We start from the raw sequence: 20,074 nt of genomic DNA, 5'->3' as shown, positions 1-20,074 counted from the left end.
AAACTTACCTACTTTTATCTTTAATAGGAACACGTTAATGTTTATTAACTGTAGCTTAATAAAGCCTTTACTGTAACCATAATTAACATACTACTTCCTGTAAGGAAAATGATTCTCAGGTGGGAGAGAACCCTCTAGAGCAATGAAGTCTGGACTATGTCAGTGTGCTCCCTAACACAAAGGGTGTCTCCAGTGACTCTCGTGGAGGTGACCCTTGGCAGAAGGGCCCAGAATCCCCAGTGTGCCCACTTGAAAGTTAACACTGGGGCTTCAGGAAGTTTGTCCTAGTAAGTTCAATGAGGCAGCACATGCCTTCTGCAGCACCAGATGGGGACTTTGTCTGAAGGAATGTGACGGGGCTGTATCTGGAATGTCTATCTAGACAGCCTTTACAGACTGCAGCATGTCTAATTCCAGGCATGGGGTCTCTCTGACTCCTCAGTCCTGGGAGGAACAGCTCAGAGGATGTGAGCTGCCTCTGCAAGAGAACAGTTTACCGCATAAGTGAAAAAATGACCTCTCGTTATCGGTTGGCAGCAGACAGGAAAGCGAAGTGGCCTCTAATATCAGAAAGCACTGTGGCTGATCCAAGAGTCTGCAGGAGGGGGCGGGGACAGAAAGGGCCAGCATCTTACCACTGCATTGCGCTCGACTCTGGACCGGACCTGGTCCACTTTGCCTTCTATCACTCGGGGAAATATTGAAGAATCTGCTCCTTTGCAAAACAGAAAAATTTCTCCTAGAAGATGAGGGGGGAAACAATGTTGAATTTAATTACTACATGGAGAGATAAATTTACTTTTCAGTCTGTTACTAATGAAAACAAGTGACGCCAGTATGGAGACCACTTAAAGGTACATCTTAAAGGACCAGTTAACACACTGAGATCTGAAAGAAGTGCAATCCATGAACTATGCCAGAGCCCCATTTTATCCTATAACCTGGCTCTCTATAAGGGCAGTTGGGAGCCATGAACAACCAGGGCTCTGGATGCTCACACTACTCTGAGGAGCAAATCCTCTCTGGGACTGGGCTTGGGGAGGCAGGGTGAGCAGAACAGAACAGAACAAAGGGTGTGCTGCGGATCCAAAAGGAGTGCTCGAATTTCATGAAATACCAGAAGGCGAGTGTCAATTCCTCCCGAAAGTGGGTCCTCCATGGACAGGCCATCCTTTGTGTCACAAAGCCTCATGGGAAACTCTATCTCCCACGTCTCTGGTTTTGTCCTCAGAACTCTGAGCACCTTTGTGCCGACTATACATGCTCCTTTTCTCAACATGAAAGAATCTTCTCCTTCCAGGGAAGAGACACTAACAGACAGCAAAGAAGTGGCCACGGCTTAGAGAAACCAGCTCTGATGCAACTTGCTCAGCCCAGCTGCTCTGTAATCAACCTCAGCCGGACCCTCAACTGCCCTCCTCTGTGAAGCACGCTGTCTGCGGCCCTCACGGCCACCCTGCTCAGCAATAATGCAATCCCAGGCCTGCAGTGCTATGCTAACAGAGAATTTGGATGTAGCTATAGAAACACCAAAGAGAGCCTGGTGTGGTGGTGGCACACGCCTTTAATCCCAGCAGGCAGAGACAGGCGGGTCCCTAAGTTTGAGGCCAGCCTTGTCTACAGAGTGAGTTCCAAGACAGCCTGGGATATACAGAGAAACCCTGTCTCAAAAAAAATCAATAATAACAACAACAACAATAATAACAATTAAAAAGAGAGAGAGAGAGAAAGAAATACACTGACTTCCCAGTGGCAGCAGGGCTACAGAAGGGAAATGACGTGGATTATGTTCCCAGGAAGGTGGGATACACAGATTCCTTGTAGGACAGGCTCCTACGTCCCAGCACTGAGGGTGCTTGGAAGTGTGTGGAGAGTAAATTCAGAGGGCTCAAGAGGCCGGTGGTGACTGGTTTACTCAACTGTCCAGGGTGGGAGGAAGAGGGGCACACTTCCGGTCTGAGGATGGGGTCAAATCCCAGGGCCCAGCTATTTGGGGCACCCACTTGACCTATTTCCAAACTGTAGGAACTATTAATGTGGGATGCATAAACTAGAAAAACACTGTTAATGGAGACGTGACTGTTGTGTAGTCAGTGTCCCCTGAAAGGTGCGGAAGACTGATGGGACTTCCCAGGAGGGAAGCGGGGGAGCACTAGGCAGCTCCCAGTGTGGATGCTGTGGACACTTGGGGGCATCCAGGAAGGCATTCCAGGGCCTCAGTGAGGGACCCGGGGAGGGGCTGCCACTTCACACCATGATCCAGGAAGGAGAAACAGCTGGGCAAGCAGCCTCCGGGTGGCGAGGAGAAGAGAATGCGACCTGGGGATTCGCCCACAGAAAGTGCTGGTCAACGGCCAGGAGACCAGTAACCAAACCTCGACACCAGAGCTATGTGGCTGTAGGGAGAGTCCTGTGAGTGCTGGGGGGCATCCAGCCCAACGTGAGGGCAGGGAGAGGATGAGGTACATATCTCCCTTTGTGGGGATTCCTCTGGAGAGGGTGACAAGGGACTAACTCATAAGGCCTTCTAGATGAGATGCTGACAGAGAAGGATAGCCACAGAGCTACATGGGAGGGAGGAGGCGAGTGCCAATCCACATGGAGATCACAAGCAAACAGAACCACCTGGTCAAGGGGTCCCACTGCACCCACTCCCTCACCATCCCACACTTCAGCCACAAACCAGAATATGCCACTCCCAAATAAAGAGCCATTGTCATGGCAACCAGCCAGCCAAGAAACCCACTGCAATTAGTATTCTGAATTCTAGTACAGAATTCTATCTACACACTTCTATGTCCTTAAATACGGTGTTTTAGATGTGTGTGGAGCAGTAGGACATTCACAGATGAGATGGAGTGTCTGCAGGAGGCTTGGATAGTACTCACTTCTTTCCAAAGCTGTTACTGCAGAAGAGTTTACCTGTGCCTTTAAAAACGGAATAAATGGAGAGGGGGAGACAGCTCAGGTGGTGAAGAATCTGCCTTGCGAGAATGATGGCCTGGGTTCAATTCCCAGAGCCCATGTGAGAAAAGCTAGGCACAGAAGCACACATCTGCAATGTCAGTGCTGGGGAGGCGGGGCAGGGGGACTGCTAGCCAGTCAGTCTGTCCTACTCAGTGAGATCCAAGCCAGTGAGAGACCCAAAGACCAAAGAGAGGAGGGGATACTGCCTGAGGTGTGACACCCCAGGTTGTCCTAGGGCCTACACACACTCGAATGTACACACACATACACATCCACCTACCTGCACACACACACAAATGTGGAATAGTTCTTATGTTCCAAACCCTTAAAGATCCGAAAGAATTATCCATCAGAAGAAAACCACCACCATGTAACACTAGGAGAAATCTTACCTGTAGTAGATTTTACAATCACACTCATTCTTCTCCGCACAGAGTCAAAACTCAGAACTTCTAGCAATTCGAATCTGAAACAGAAAGGGGGGATATACTATATTCTCTGCTGCCAAGTGGGTACTGAGTTTCAGTGATTGCCAAAGGATTGCCACAGCAGGAAGTGGGCATCTCACCTCTCCCTGTGCCCTGTCCACACTGTGTGGATGCCCCCTTGGATGTCCTGGGCCTCACAGGATGCCCAGCTCCAGCCTTGTGTTGGGATCAGTGTTTAAGACTGGCGACGGGTCAGTCAGGCTCTGACTCCTCCCAGAAGAGTCATAATATCTATGTCTCAGTTGGAATATCGAAAGAGCCTGCAACTCTCATGCCAAGTCTGAAAACCTCTCCAGGAGACCTGCCGGGGCTCCGGAGCTGGAGCTGCCTTGAGTTCAGGGCCCGGCTCAGACAGGACCTCTGCAGCCTTGCAGTGTGCAGCCCTGCCTCTCACACAGTCCTGGGCATCTCATCGCAACAAGTGGGACTCAGTCCTTTCCCAGTGACACGACTTCATGCAGAAGCTCCTCACCTCTCGATGTCATTCTCCCTGTTCAGGATTTCCATGTAATTGTCTTTCAGTCTCAGGTATGTGAAACCAAGCCTGCGGAGGGAGAAGCCAAAGCAGAGCTGAGTCTGGAGTCCAGACAGGCCTCTTCCATGGCAACCTTCCTTGGAGAGGAAGTACTTTCAGTGAGCCAGGTTGTTGGGTGCAGTATAAAGCCAGGGCACAGGGATTCGGATTTATGGACCACCTTAGAAATGACCCAAGAGTCTGCACGCCTACAGTGAAGAGGTGCACTCTGTGGATGCTGGGCCTTGTGGAAAGCCAGCACCAGGTGTCTGGGCTGCACGTCTTGCTTCCAACCACATTTCACTAATTCATTAGTGGGCTTCAGTAGAAAGAGAAGCTTCAGAGGCTATCTGCTACAGGATCAACAGTCACCAAAGTCCCTGGGTTGGAAACTGAACCCTAGTGCAAGTGTCAAGAGTAGTTGGCCAGGGAGACTTGGCCCCTCATGAAATGAATAATTAGGCCACTGTAGGAGAGGGCTCCTCAGACACAGAATAATTTTGTTCTCTCTGTCTTTTCTCCATACTGCCACCATTCTGGGCACAGCAAGAAACCCTCTGAGATGCTGCTGCCTTGACCCTGGACCTCCCAGCCCCCAAACTGTGAGAAAAACATTCTGGGCTTGTTTTGTTTCTGTTTTATAAGTTATAAATTATGCAGCCCTCGGTCAACCTAGTTATCTGACAGGACGTAGGCCTACGGTGGCTATCTGCAATGCTATTACCCCACCTCCCTCTGCTGCACAGACAAACACCTCCAGCCACGGGGCACCTGCCAGGACAGTGAAGAAGGTCTGGCTGAGCAGCTTACCAAAAGGTGGGACAGAACAGCTGTCACAGCAGGCAGGTGCTGGGCATATGGGTAATGTCAGCCACCTGCTCCAGTGGGAGCTGGCTCAGCTGAGACAAAGACCCCTGGGAAGAGAAGAGCTACAGGGATGGTTGGATAGCCTGACCTGACTTTCCTGTCTATAGCAGCCATGGCTTCACCCCATAAACCAATGGTTCTCAACCTTCCTAATACAGTTCTTCATGTTGTGGTGACCCTCAACCATAAAATGATCTCATTGCTACTTCAAAACTATAATTTTGCTACTGTGATGAATCATAATGTAAATATCTGGGATGCAGGATATCTGATATGTGACCCCCAAAGGGGTTGCAACTCACAGGTTGAGAACCACTGCTACAAATGCTCCTAAACATAGCCTCAAGAGTTTTTGTTTTGTTTTGTTTTGTTTTGTATGTATGTATGTATTGGGGTGGTTTGGATACCTAGTGAGGGCAACATCATTCACATATCTCTGCCTCTACCTAAACTGTACAGGAAAAACAGATTTGCTTAGTTACAACACAACACTATTCCAAGAGGTGAGAGGCACAAAAATGTTCTCCCGCCGTTCTCAGTCTCTGAAGGCTGCACACATTTGTTAGTGGCGGCAAAGAGGGACACTGGGAGTTCGCTATTCCATGAGAATTGTGAGCTGAGAGTCTTAGAGATATCCCTGGCCTGAAATTGTGTCACACGTCTGGAGTGTTTTTCTGGATGTCTGTAACACGCCACATTTCCCACAGCAGAAAGAGCTCCAGGAAGACCCCTGGTCAGTGTAAACACCCCAGATGGAAAGACTCAACACAAAGAAAGAGCGGTGATGAGCAGAGCCTGGCATCCAGATGCTAGCTCTTCGGGTCAGGTGACTAGCTCTCTGGGTCAGGTGACAGGGAGAGCTGCAGAGAGTTGGCCTTGGCGTCTTAGGATCCAAGGGAAGGCCTGGGGACAGGGCTCTGTCTAGACAGCTTTAAGCACAGAAAACACAGCAACAAGGGCTTGTGTTGCTGGCCAGGAAAGCCACCTCCACAGAGTGCAAGGGACATGAGGTCACAGAGGTCACAATACAGTTTTTCTGGGCCGCAGACCTGTCACCCCAACACTCTCTGAGCCCAGTGGCCCGACTTACCTCTGCACACCTTCAACCAGTGCGACCTCATCAGGCGAGGATGAGATGTACACACAGGACTTGGAGTCTGGAGATTTCCGCGGACCATCTACATCATCCCCATGATCGTCATCCTTCACCTGGACGGTGTGGCACAGGCAGATAGCCCTGAAAAACAGCTCCTCCCGTTCCTGTGGAGACAGTCAGGGAAACTCTACACCTCTGCCTGCTGTGGGACGAATGTGAGAGACTGGACAGGCTCACACAGCAGAGGCTAAGACCTCCTGGGGGTGAGCTGTCATTAGCCTGTCTCAGTGGTTACAAAAGAGAAGCACATGTGACTCCTTCATGCTCCAGAGTTGCCATGGCAACTCGTGTAAGTATTAACAGGCAGTGAAGACCAAAAGAAGGGGTTTTGCTCATAGCGACACTCCTAGGAACCAGGAAGGCTGGCTATAAGCACTCTCAGGAATGGCCATGTCATGGTGGGAAAATGTCACCTACGTAGTTGGCACACTTGTTCCTGGCCACAGTGGTAGTCTGCCTGGCAAAGGACACTGCCCTCTGCATGACTTAACCTCCAGCAGTGTGCCTGCAGCCTGCGGCTCAATGACAACACAGCCTTGGACGCAGAGGCTAGGAGCCCCACGCTGAGCTGAAGAGCTGTGCGTGAGGTCACGGCAGGCTGACCCAGATCTGAGCTCGGCTTCCTCAGTGCTGGCTACCCCCTGCAGTCAGAGTTCAAAGGTCTCTGAGGTCCTCAGTAGCTGGACAGCACAGTGGCCCATGACAGGCTTCCCTGACAATCAATGTGGCTGTGGGATCTGGGGTGCATTCAGGTCTCGGGACGGCCACCGGATCTACTCCTTCCTCTCTGTGAGAATATAATACCAATCGGAGCTCACTTTGTAGGAGCCAGTGTTCTGCATGTGAACTGCTCATCTATCATTAAGAGGTCACTTTTGGCTCTCAGTGGATGCCGCAGGTTCTGCAGTCATGATTTATCCCTTAGTCACCATACAACTGGTGCTGGAATTTGAACGCTAAGACCCGAGGCCACGGCACTCTGGTGTGTGTGTGTGAGCACAAGTGTAGCATATGCATACATATCTCTATGTGCATGTAAATACATATGTGTATGTGTCTAGGTGCGTGTACACACGTCTGTATGCACATGCAACTTTGTACACATGCAAACTGGGTATAGTCACACTATCCTCAGCATACTGCCTGTCCCATTTGTCCTGGTTTGTTTGGTCAATTCTACCAGAGGAATCACTGTCAAGACCTCCTGTCCCTTGGAAGTGGACACAGCACCACGGTAGATTCTAACCATGACCTCACTGAAGTCCTACAAAGGATTCCTGACTTTGTTGTATTGCTCAGATGAATGGGGCAGCATCTGGGAGTGAAAGCATCCCACCTCCTCACATCCTTGACCATGTGGCACAGCATACCCTCCTTCCGGGAGCTGTAACCTACCCTTCCGCTGACACCCGGGGAGGAGTCGATCATATCGATGCCAGAGGAGTCGGGAAGGACCTGCCCGTTGCAGATGACATGGGGGACGTAGACCTGGCCTTCGATGCAGCACTCCTTGAAGGCCATGTTGTTCTCTGTGAGGGTGCCCGTCTTGTCTGTGAAGATGTACTCCACCTGAGGGTACCACACACTCAGGTCAAGCCATATTTAGGCAGGTGACAATTCTTAGCCCAAGCCTGTTACAATCCTAGTGGGACAGGAACTTCTGAGAGTCTGTCCAGACAGCTCCAGTGTCATGTGTGGGTACCCATGGCACCCTCCTTTACTCACACAGGTGCAATTTCAGGTGAAGAGGCCCTACCCTCCTCACACTGGCAACAACTAGGAAGCAGAATACAATGTGGCCTTGCAGAACTCGGCCTCCAGGGAACCAGGGCTTCACGTGTCTGTGAAGAGCAGGATGAGGGAAGCCCCGCCTCTCCTTAAGCAGGACAGCACAGATGACAGAAGGAAGAACATTCTCTCCGAGTCGGAGAGGTCGAGGCTCCCGGGCTGAGGAGCGGGTTAGAAGACAGAATGCACACAAGGAAAAGGGCAAAGACACTTCAGGAAGAAAAGCACAGAGTGCTGAAGATGCCTCCAGCCTTCAACTGTGAATGAAAGTGAACCACAGGCTGCACACCCATCATGGACAGCTGAGCTTCCAGGCCCTTGCACAGCTCTGGAGTAGGTGGAATCAAGCACACTGGGGGTCGGGGTGGGGTGCAGAGGGAGAGCCAGACCATGCACCCCACAAGGGTCTGCCCAGGAACATGTTTCACAAACTCCAACAGATGTGCCCTTCACCTGTGCTTGTCTGTAACAAACCAACCACACGCACAGAGCAATGCTGTACGGAGACTGCTGTTTAAACACCAGCCAAAGCCCGTGGGGCCTCTTCAGGGTCACCCAGCCAGGGAAGGTGTGCTGGCTACATCCCTAAGGACCCAGCAGGTCGCCAATTTCTGTGACTATGATAACAATTAAAAAAATTACAATGGACATTTATTAGTTCTTAGTGTATGCCAGGCACTGGACACTACCTTGGTTGATCTTCATATCAACTATGTTACACAGTTTTATGAACAAAGGTTTAAAATTTTTAAGATAAAAAAAAGTTGCCAGGTGGTGGTGGTAGTGGCAGTGGTGGCACACACCTTTAATCCCAGCACTCTGAGTGCATGCCAGGGATGAGCCCCACTGGATCGTGTCAAGTGGTCACTCTGCAGCTGCTGCTAGTTTGTGTCTGTGCCCATCAAGGACGCTGGTGATCAAAGGCATGAGCCCTGCTAGGCACAGTCACAGGCAGGGACTGCAGTCAGAGGCAATGTGCCTTTCATGACAGCAGTGGCTCCACACCTGACTCCTATGACAGCTGGGAAAGTTTTCCAGCCTCAATTCCTCCTCCACACAACATGAATATGAGTGCTGACATCACAGGGATGGGCGGGCCACAGGAAAATGCATGAAGCCCCTGAATGAGGTCATCTCTGCTCAGATACAGACACTGGCTGGAGGGTAGATCCCGTTTCACAGGCACAACTGCCATTTTGCTCTGCTGTGTATACTGAGAGGCATTGCTCACCGACATTCATGGGCAGCCAGGTGAAGCCACTGCTTTGTGGAGTCACCAACTGGTCTTGTCCTCAGTGGCCCAGTTCACTGAACACAGGCTGTAGCCTGCCTTGCTTAGGACAGGACAGAGTTGAATTCTGTGAGGGACTCTAGGTTGCCATGGTGTATTATTTTTTAAAGTTATTTTATTTCATGCATATGGATGTTTTCCTGCTAGCCATCTTGTCCCGGGGCATCCCTTGACATTCCCTTAACCGATTTCTAAAGACCAGACCACACGCGTTACACAGGAGGTGGGGCCTGAAATACCCTGGAGGAACGCATCAGAAAGATGTCCTTTTCGGTAACAGCTGGGGGACATGCGCCTGTCAGTCTACAGACCGTTTACATGGTATTGCTATGAAACCACAGGGCAGGCTGCAGTGTCCAATTCAAATGAATTATTTATTTAATGAATTGCCATTTGCCAAATGGCCCTTCCGGTGACATAAGGCTGGGAAAGGTCCGAGGCTCCCCTTGGGGCTGGGTGAGATGGAAGGAGCCCTTCTGGGGTATCCTTTTTTATGTAGCAACACTGAGGTCTGCAGTCAGCAGATGTGTGTGCATGTCAGCCCTCTCCTACTCTGTGGGACCCTGGTGGCCTCATATAGAACACAGAACAACAGCTGCAGTGTACATCAGCTCTGTCCTCACAAGGTGAAGCCCCTGATGGCTATCACAGATGCTGTGACTGTTGCCTCACATCTGTTATCTCATTCTGCAACACTGGAAAGACAGAACTCTGATACTTATTCATAGTACAGACCATGACACTCTAATCCTGAGCTAAAGGAACTATGGTTCTGCAAACCATGCATTCATTAACTCTGCAACACACCACCCCAGAAAGCTGCCCTAAGTTTCTGTTTGCTCGTCTAGCTTGCTCTGAGGTTAAATGTCATATAAAAATAAAAAAGCGACGCCTGACAGAAAGTGCTGGGACCGTGGCCTCCCACCACGCTCAATGCTCTTTCAACTACAAGGCCCAGAATAAGAAAGCAAGCCCAGGGATTTGAGCTCTCTCCAATCAGCTAATGCAATCAACTTTTCACATTACAAAGTTAAAAGAACTATATTGACTGTATTATATAAGTCAAGTTAAAAAAGATACACCCAGGAAAATAACACAAGACTGTGAGTGTCTTTCCACTGCTGCCCTTACTTCTGACTTTCACTCACTGCAGCATATCTACATGCTGAGTGCATGGCCTGGACGAGTTACCAGTAACCGAGGAGCACCCAGACCACTAAGGAATCATGCAGTCTCTAGAAGACACTGACCTGTCCCAACTCCTCGTTTAGATCAGATGTGTTGACCAGAGGCCCTTCTCCCATCTCCTCATCGAACATGTCTTCGTCCCAGGTGATGAAGTAGGAACCAAGGAACTTCTGCATCTCCACTGTGACGTACATGGACACCGGGATGATGTAATTGAAGAGGACCATGAAGGCCAGGAAGTCTGTGAAGGCCCTGAGGAACTGAGAGCATTGGCTGCATAAGGAAGCTGCAGGTCACATGGCAAGGACAGGAAACCTCAGATTGCCATCTCTGACCCCAGTCAGATAAGTAAACACAAGTACTTCCACCCAAAGACAAAGATCCGCTAGGGACCATTGCCTGTCATGTCTTAAGACCAAGAGTAGAATCAGATGGCTGTGCTGGTGGAGACATGGTGAGGGACAGGGACAGGAGCTCACACTAGCCACACCGTCAGGATGTGGAGAGGCCATGCTAAGTAGGGCCCAATGGGAATGCCACTTTTGAGTATTCATGATGTCCCTCTGTACCTAACAATCCTCAAACTTAGGACGAGGTGGAACCTTGCTATACTGTGGCTTTCTCTTCAAACTCACAATTCCCGTCTCAGCCTAGTGCTGGGATTATAGGCGCGCACCGCCACACTCAGCTCTGAATGACTTCTCTGTACAGTTTATTCCTACCTTTGAAGCTATCAGGGAGAGGCTATCTGACAGATGGAGCCCAACATCATGCAGGGTCTGTGCTTGTACACAGGGCGACATCTGCACACAGAACATCAGTACACACAGGCCTAGGTTTGCACATGGCCCTGCTCTGAGGTCAGAGCATTTTGTCCCCTAGTTACCACAAAAAGCAGCATTTATCTCAGTGATGTGTTGAGTTTTGGAAACATCAAAATGATTTTGGTCCTTTATACATTTCCTGTGGAAACAAATACTTTCCAGGCTTGGATATTCTAGTATCAGGGACAGAGGCAGCTCATACCTGCCCACACCATGTGCCAGTGATGGCCTCTGTCCTAAACTCAGGCGAGGCTCCATCCTGCCTGAAGCTAATTCACCTTTGTAGTTTCCTGGCACCATTGTTTTTGTGACAACGGTCCCAGGTCACCTCCCTCACACAAGGGAAGTGCTTCCATACCAGATTCCTCTGGCGCTCTGACTCAGTCTTCTGGTTGTACCATGGCTCATCTCGGAAGGGCTCGCTCTGCCACACGTACTTCAGCACCGTGTTGATCAGGGCCTTGCTCACCAGGATGCAGAGGTACACGATCAGAAATGTATTCATTGACCTACAGAGAAACAGGCCAGCCTTCAGAGGCTGCTCCCAGTCCTTCCTCACCACGAAGGGACAGCACAGGACACCCAGCAATGCCCTGAAGGGCAGTGTCCAGCGTGACCCAGAAGACTCAGCTCATTCACAGCCACCTTTGCTAATGCTCAGGACACAGGACCAGAGCCATGGGAAGAGAGGGAAAGGTACATGCTGCCATGAGGCTAATGAACCTCTTTGGACCATTGGAACTCCTGCTTACAGAAAAGGGAGTCAGCTTCGTTGGCCATCAGGTGCCACCAAATGAGCTTAGAGCTTAGTGATTCTCACTCTAGAGTGAGAGAAACGTGTGAGGCTAGAAAATGCCTGTGCTGAATCACGATGAGGCAGATTTGGGGCAAGGTCTGCTTCTGAAGCCCATGTATCACACACAGATGTCTGCAAGCAGAGCTTCCTAGCTGAGGAAAAGCCCATCTCCATTTTCATGCTTAACGCAGCCGCAGACAGGCCCAGGGACGGCATCCCTAGGTCACCTGCCAGCGTCCTGCACATGGTAACTAACTAGCTCCCGCTGCTTCACTCTGTGACATGGAGGCCGTCCACATCAAGCAGGATAACTCCGACAAGGGGCTGAGATGACAAAGCCTCAGACTCCACGTTCTCATAAGTCTACCCTCCGTCCTGACAGTTGTCAGCGTTTCCCTGTCTAATGGAAAATATTCACTCTGCTCAGTGACCTCAGTAAAACCACATAAGGACACACTTGGTTCCTATCAAGTCCCTGGGTTGGAAGAGTCTGAATATGACCCCCATTGTGAGATTTGCCTGTGTCAGTGGCTGGGGATACGAGGCATCTGTGACTGACCCAAAATTAGAACTTTGGGGAATGACTTGCAGGCAGTGTGTTAGCAGAGAGAGAGGGGTGCAGTCATTTATCCCACCAGGAGGAAAGCAAGTAAATCCCCTGAGTAATAGGCTCTGTGGTTAGCAGCTCCAGTCCCTGGAGGAGTGGGCCCCCGAGGACACTGTGGGCCCCCGAGGACGCTGTGGGCCCCCGAGCACGCTTGGGCGCCCAGGACATTGCTGCATCTACAGGGGCCAGTGATGGCTAGAAGGTAGCAGCAGCGGGCTGTCCTTACTTTTCCACAGCAGATCTCTTTTGGGACTTAGACTGATAGTTCAGGGCCATCTTGGTCTCCATGCCCGTGTAGATAGCCACACCTGGAAGCAGAAGATTCTGTGAGATGCCCATCCTCTGGAAGAAAGGATGCTCACACAAATAGGTCATGTCTCCAACTTAACCAGCAAGTGAGCTTCCTGAGGAAGCTGGATTCCTCACATTCAGGACTTGTCCTGCGTAGATCTGATTTGCACTTTACACTCTTCAGTCCGAATGCTAATATACTGGGTGATCTGGCAGCGGGCACAGGGTGTATTTTAAAAGTTATTTAAAACAGGAAACAGCACGCTGTCAATGGGAGGTACTAATCCTGAAAAGCAGACTTAAAGAACTCTCCTGCATACAATGCTTTGGGAATGGCTTCCTGGATATAGTTTCATGTTCCCAGTCATGAGTTGAGGTCCTCAGTGAGCAAGCCAGGACCTTCACTGCTGTGGCCCTGTGGGTTCAGGTCACACCACAGCACTCAAGTTAGGGAGTCACCCTGCACCAAGTCTGCGGGACTTCAAAGCATCTGGTGGCCTCTCAGGGTGTGTGGAGTTTTGTTCGCTTAGTGTGTCCTAGATTTTAGAAATGATTACCAGCGCTTTGCAAATTAAAATATTTACCAAAGATCTTCTCTGTGTTTTTGAGTGTGGCTCCTCTGAGCAGCAGGTTTTCTGATCCTAATGGCCTGGAAGATAAGGAGACCAGAAGTGGCGTGACGCAATGGTGGGATTTGAGACTGGAAATCGATTCAATCGCCCGGAAAGGAAGTGGTAAAGTGTGCATTTGCTCATACTGAGATTGCCAAAGTCCATCTGCATAAGCACTGGGCTTCTCTGAGTTGGAGACATCACCTACTGGACTGTATCTAGTCCTGTTTTCCTGGCCTGTCACTCACTGGGGCCTGGAGCTCCACAGTGGCATTTGAGAGGCCTCAAGGGAGCAGGACACCCGCCCTCAAATAACCTGGAGCCTGAATGTTTCAATGACATTTCCACCAGAAGCCACAGGTAGAGTCTTCAGGAAGAGTCCCTATCTGCACTACCCGCAACACCCAGGGACATCAAAAATGTCACCTAGACCCGCTATAAAAGAGGTCAGGCCAGCAACCCTCTCCCAACACACCTCCAATGTGAGGGGCTGTGCTAGGGGACCTCAACATGTTCTGAAAAGGCTAAAACCCTGAGTTTCACCCTCCTTCAACTGTTTCCCTCCCGTCCTTAGGACTGGAGACTCCTCCTCAGTGTGACGGGAGGCTGGGCCTCGGGGCCTCTGGAGCAGAAGTTCAGCATGCAAGGATTACCCACAGGCAGCAGCTTACGCCGTTCTTCTAAGCAGCAGAGCTCTGTGTGGATCCTACTGCTGCATCCCAGTGACCATGGTGTGTCAGAGAGGAGCACACACCAGTGACCACGGTGTGTCAGAGAGGAGCACGCACCAGTGACCACGGTGTGTCAGAGAGGAGGAAATGTTTGTCTTGAATTTACTAGCTTACTCGTCTGTCCTTTGCACAGATGTGAATGCACAGGACATCACACCCTCAGTGGGGCCAGTGTGCTTGGCCAACACGGTTCAGATGTGCCTGCAAGAGGCCAGGGAAGAGGGGGGCTGCCAGCTGCTCAGGCGTCTCACTGAGGCGGTCGGCAGACACCTGGAGGCTCCTTTGGTCTGCCAGCCACTGACAACAGTTCCCTGGCTGTCCATGGCTGTCCACGTCTATTAGCAACTTGCTTACAATAATTCATGTCACAAATGTTAATGAAAACAAATGGCCTCACCTTAAACGGGCCTCGGAGAGCTCTAAAGATAAAGTACTTGACAAAATACTTTGCTTCTAGTGTGGACAGACTGAAGAAGAAATGTAATTGAGTGAACTGGGAATTTGGATGGGGGACTGATAAAAAGCAAATGTGTTCCTCCTGTTTATATTACTTCTAATATTTATAAATATCTTAAGAATCCAAATGACAAAAAACAGTCCTAATGTGAAAGGCTGAGCTACAGCTATTATCAAAATACAAAGTTCATTAGGACCATGGTCCCCAGCTTGGGGCCACAGCTTCCCCTTGGTGTGAAGCTCAGGGTCCACAGTACATGCTCCCTCAGTTTCACCGACGGGCATGAGAACAACCTCATTTGTTCTTTCATCCTAAACAAATCAGCTGTCCTCACTGTCTAGTCTCCAAAGCAATAAGGAACTCTTCTTTGAAAACAAAAGTAACGCCTCCAGCCCTCCTTCAAGTTAATGCCCTACTAACCTGCTGATAGACGGTGACCACAAACCAGGGTAAGAGCTGGAATGGTGGCACCAGACTGTGAGGCAGCACTCAGGAGGCTAGGCTGGAAGGTCAGGTGTTCAAGGCCTTTCTAGCTAATAGCAAAATAAGGTCTCAGAAATAAGTAACACAAACAAAAAATAACCACTAAAAACACATGCTAAGAAGTTCCCAGGCTGTTCCCTTAAAGCAGCTGCTGAGTCCTATGAGAGCCAGGCCAGATCTGGATACTCCAGTGACTGTTTACTCTGTGGTATTCCCCCAAGAACTCTACCTCTACTTCCCAGCAAATGTTTCCTTCAGCATGCAGTGATCAATAATTAAGAAATTCCGTAAACTGCAAGAAAAAAAAATCAACCTCAAAACCTACTGAAAGCCAATTTCCTAGGCAATAAATCCAAACACTTCCTCATCAAACACACCAGATAAACAGTCTGAGGCAGACGGCTCTCTAATAGAACATCTGAGGTGGATGGAGGCATGTGGTGCTCAGATGGGGACATGTGAGGTGGCACCCAGGGCCAATACCAGGCTGGCTCTTGGGCTCAGAGTGCCCCTGAAGGCTGCGCTCTCTCAGCAGATATTGTGACTGTGGGCACTGAGGCCGCGATGGTGGAGCAGGGCGCACACAGCACCTCCTCACAAGCAGCAGGCCCTCTCTTCCTAGTTAGGCCTGAGAGAAACCCCAAGCATCTCCCCAGTGATGGCCACGGGCAGGCTGATCTACTCTCGGGCCTCTGGACTGGAAACTTCTGATGTCACAGCACATGAAGGTGCCTTTCACAGTGGGTTTGGGCCCTGCCCTCATTAAGAATCATCCTGTGGGTTTCTGGCCTTGCCTAGCTGGAGAAGCTACCCATCGGTAGTGTCATGGCCAAGGGTTCCAGGATCTTCATCACATCAACATGCACAGCCAAAACCCTAGAGTCAACGTGGGAGAGTGGAACTTGCTTAGGAGGCAGGCCCTGCCTTCTAAACCAAGTGACGTGGTAGAACTCATCAAAAAATGAACATCTAACTTAACAATGAAGACGATGAAGGCCTGGACTCCCAAGAAGACTTACCTCACCACAGGATCGTTCAGGTCGTTGTAAACATTGATGCGTCCCACAAACCTGGCAACAGAAAAGCGCACTTCGTTACTCTCGGTAGCAGTAACGGGACCTGCAGGCTGCAGCACAGCTAGCTTGTCCTACTCTTCAGCATGACGGGCGGTGGCCCGGCCACTCAACTTTTCCTCCCTCCTCATCCTGCTTCCTGTGCGTCTTCACCCACGGCTTAGATGACCCCTCTTAACTCAAACCACTCCTCAAAGGAAAGAAGACTTAGGCTTCCTTCTGGGAAGCTGCGGTCTGCACGGTGCTTGTCTAGGCAACAGAAGGCGACCTTTCCAACAGTGCACCCAGGCTCTTCCGGTCAGCATGCTCGGCTTACTTGTAGAGGTCAGGCTGTGGCTGTTCACACTCGATGGTGGCGTGCAACCCGTCAACATCTTCCTCCGTGTGGAAGCCCTTGGTGTCCTGCACTGCGTAGTGAGTCTGCAGACGGAGAGGAAGGTAAGCTGCACCCCAAACCTCACTCCACCTGGCTTCTGGCACCCCCCAGAATCTGGTCTCCATGCACATCCATGAGCCCTACTGTGAGTCTGGGTGCAAAGGATGAGCCTCAGCTACTGCCCTACTTAGGGGGGTGACAAGAGCTCCGACTCCTCCTGCTTACCCAGCAGGACAAAGGGCAAACCTGGGACCCTGTAACCTGACATTGATGTACCTGCCCTGGGAGAGCTATCAATTGCTGACGTGCTCCTCCTCTTTTAGGCAAAGTACTACTGTTCCTAGGAGGTGCCAAAAGCACCAATTGGTTTCATTTTCCAAATTCTGCTACCAATTGTCCTCCTATCATTGCTTCTAGGCAGCGGTTCAGCTATTTGGACCAGAGGTCCCTCAATCTGAACTGAGTGTGCATCAAAATCCCCAGGAGGCTGCTAGGTCACTGCTGTTAGGCCACCCTCCCCGAACTCAATGTAGTGGGTCTGAGCAGGAGGTCTAGGAACTGCATTTCTAAGAAGAGAGCAGCTGACACTGTGCTGCTGTCCAGGGCCACACAGCCTAGCTAGCATCTATGGGGACCATGGGCAGGTAAACATTCTTCCTCCTTTATCCTGGGAGGAGAGTAAAGGAGGGGAGAGGAGGGGAGGGGAAGGAAGAAGGAAGGGAAGAGGAGAGGAAAGACGTGTCAGGGGCTGTCAGGAGGAAGGGATCCCTGCATCTCTGCTTATTTTCTAATAATAAGTGCTGGAGTGAGTGCTATGACTTGGAGCAAGTGGACAATTACACACCACGATTATGTCAGCCAAGCACTTGCTATGTGATGAGAATTTGGGGAAGATTTCTCATCGTGAGTGTGGCTACCTTTCACAGATGTAAAAAGTCCAGAAAGGGCAAAAAACCAGGCTGAGGTTATCTGAGCAGTGTAAGACTCCCTGAGGTTGGTAGAAGCCTTCCCACAATCTGTTCTTTCAAGGACAGGGTTCCTATAACTCCAGCCACCAGCGCCAAACCAAACCTCGGGAATGCCACCGGAACACAATGACACACACTGTGCAAACACACAAGAGGCCGGCATGAAGCAGGGACTCCAGCATTTCCCAGACTGACAGTGGGTGCTGCAGCGCACTGCCCAGAGCCAAGCTAAGCCCCTGGACCTCAGGTCTGTCCAGATGCTTGGCCATTCTGTCTGAGCAATCACAGTCTCCAGGGAATAGAGTCCTGCCCTCAAATGGGGTCCACTGAGCAGGCTTTATCCAATAGAAGTGGGTTACTTACAAGGTCTTAGGATGGTCAGACCATGAGCCCTGTCCAGGTACACTAACTCAAGTCATCCAGAAGCACCTCTCCCAAAGGACTGATGCTTACTAGTGCTTAAAGGAGGATGCTCTACCTAGAAAATACGAAACCACTCACAGGCCTTCACACAAAAGTGCTAAAGATTACCCTAAAGATTGGGACATCCTTCGCTAATCACGTGAGAAAGTGTCTCATCTCACAGCACGGGCTGCCCTCACCTGCAGCAATCATTTACACAGTTTTGGAGTCTGAGAGGCTAATGCCTCTCTACTGTTCCTGGGAACTGCCAGAGCATTGGTTGGTTTCATTATGTTAGAGTTCATAATCTCATAGAAGTTCCTTCTTCCAGATTTTTAAGATAAAAACCAAATCTGTAACTGAACAGTACTATATTTTCTTCTCTCATGATTATCAAAGTTTTACATCCACTGTGGAATTCCATATGGAGTTCAACCGATTAATTACAGTTCAGAAGATTTCTTAAGATAGTTTACAAGACACAGGTGGAACCTGTAAACTTCTGCATGACTTTCACACAGTTCTAGACTAGGAAAGACATGAATTTCTATGAGAAAGTGGAAACATTACTATCCTACCAATCTAGTTAGGTCTCTGACGGGGTAGGGGCAGGCACATCTGTCCACCTCAGATGGCGGTCGTCACCAACATTAAGGGAGGAAAGAAAATAACTGAAAATAGCAAAGAGCAAAAGTAAGGTTACAGGTCAGAGGGTGTGACCTCCCAGAGAGCTCTGTGACTATAGACACGCGTAGTCTGCACCCAGGATGTCAGATCTATCGCCAAAGCCCATTCTGGCGAAGACCCTGAGCTGCACCCCAAATCCAGGCACGTTACTTTATGGCTCGACTCTCCATCTAAGCTGGCGGTGGTGACATGGCAGGTCCCATCTGCCCGGTTGCTGGAGAGAAAGATCAGGTCACAGGGAAAGGTCTCGTCTTCCTTCACCATGACAATGTCCCCAACCTGCAAGACACAGAGAGAACGGTCACTGAGAGGCCACCTTTGTGTGACAGCTCACTCTGGGCTGGAATTCACTATCCTGCTGTATCTAGAGTGTGCTAAGACACCACCACGGTGTCTTACAGGATGCTAACATGATTTTAGGAAAGACCCACGCTGAGGCTTTCTGTTGGAACAAGGCTTCTCTGGGTGCCGTGGGCCACTAAAGACCAGAGCAGCTCCAGGGCACATCAGGAAAGACTGTCATAATATAAAAACACAGAAAAATCTCTCTAACAGAAGGGAAGGCTCTCTTGGAAGCAGTGACACATGAAAGGACATTTATACATCAAATATGTTTAAAATAAACATGTACACAGCCATGTATCAACAGATCAATACGTGGAATGGGACTAGCAAACACACGCATGTGTCTGAGATCCTGGGGAGCTGCTGTTCCACTGTACGTGGCCAGGTGCTGTGGCCACATCCTGAGACACCCTCTGACCTCAAGCTCAACAGCTGGTTGGTGTCAGGCTGGGATGAGTAAGGGTCATCCTATACCAGAGCTGGCTGATCTCCCTGGCTGGTGCAGGCTGCTATCGGGGATGTGGTCAGGACAGATAGTAGAGCTGCCTAAGAGGGAAGGAGGTGGAGTCGGGGGCAGGCTTGGGTACCAGGAGGCAGGAAGAGAATGAGTCCAAACTTATAGTCAGGTGATGACTAAAGTCGAAGCTGGGCTGTGACCCAGAGACAGGCTCGAAAAGCCACCATCTGTCTGCACACACACAAGCGCTCTCAAGTGGCCAGCACAGGCAGAGAGGCAAGCTGCTGTAGCAGCTCACGCCATTCAAACATCCATCGAAACAAGAGGGTAGTGTGCCCCCAACAGCAGTTCTGTTAGTGACCAAACCCGCTTTGAAAAGTTACTTTAAGAGGATTCTGAAAGCACACTGGTAACAGGCAGATGTGGGTGTGCCACTTACTCTCAGTTTCCGGCTCTGCTTCCGGACCAGCTTGCCATGCTGGATGAAGTGCACGGGACACTGGTTCATGGCATTGTCTGCCTTGTGGCGGAGCCAGTCTTCATAGCCCTGAAACCAGAGAGCCAGGGAGGGAAGATGTGTTTAAAGTAGCATGGCTAAGCATGGTCTAGCCTGGGGTTTCCTCACACCTCCCTGGTCCTTACAGCTGGTCACTTCCACACCGGCTTAGGCTGCTTTATGTTCCTGCAGTTATAACCGATAAAATCTT

The 20,074-nt window shown here is 50.2% G+C and overlaps 1 protein-coding gene across 3 annotated transcripts in view; it reads right to left on the bottom strand.

Moving 5' to 3' along the window:
• Atp11a (ATPase phospholipid transporting 11A) overlaps positions 1 to 20,074 on the bottom strand; it is a 109,259-nt gene that overhangs the window by 28,284 nt on the left and 60,901 nt on the right. For all 3 annotated transcript variants that reach the window (XM_059244978.1, XM_059244980.1, XM_059244979.1), the window contains exons 5-17: positions 19,807 to 19,914; positions 18,716 to 18,844; positions 16,449 to 16,552; positions 16,079 to 16,129; positions 13,362 to 13,426; positions 12,713 to 12,794; positions 11,442 to 11,592; positions 10,322 to 10,519; positions 7,388 to 7,561; positions 5,927 to 6,096; positions 3,928 to 3,999; positions 3,360 to 3,433; positions 636 to 739 (exon numbers count right to left, since the gene is read on the bottom strand). In XM_059244978.1, the coding sequence (XP_059100961.1) occupies positions 636 to 739; positions 3,360 to 3,433; positions 3,928 to 3,999; positions 5,927 to 6,096; positions 7,388 to 7,561; positions 10,322 to 10,519; positions 11,442 to 11,592; positions 12,713 to 12,794; positions 13,362 to 13,426; positions 16,079 to 16,129; positions 16,449 to 16,552; positions 18,716 to 18,844; positions 19,807 to 19,914 (1,482 nt within the window). The remainder of the gene's footprint in view (positions 1 to 635; positions 740 to 3,359; positions 3,434 to 3,927; positions 4,000 to 5,926; positions 6,097 to 7,387; positions 7,562 to 10,321; positions 10,520 to 11,441; positions 11,593 to 12,712; positions 12,795 to 13,361; positions 13,427 to 16,078; positions 16,130 to 16,448; positions 16,553 to 18,715; positions 18,845 to 19,806; positions 19,915 to 20,074) is intronic.

The sequence above is a fragment of the Peromyscus eremicus genome, chromosome 17 (genome assembly GCF_949786415.1).
Source record: "Peromyscus eremicus chromosome 17, PerEre_H2_v1, whole genome shotgun sequence".
In the NCBI taxonomy this organism is placed as follows: Eukaryota; Metazoa; Chordata; class Mammalia; order Rodentia; family Cricetidae; genus Peromyscus; species Peromyscus eremicus.
The sequence above is the reverse complement of the archived record's forward strand: the minus strand, read 5'-3'. Positions and strand labels throughout refer to the sequence as shown.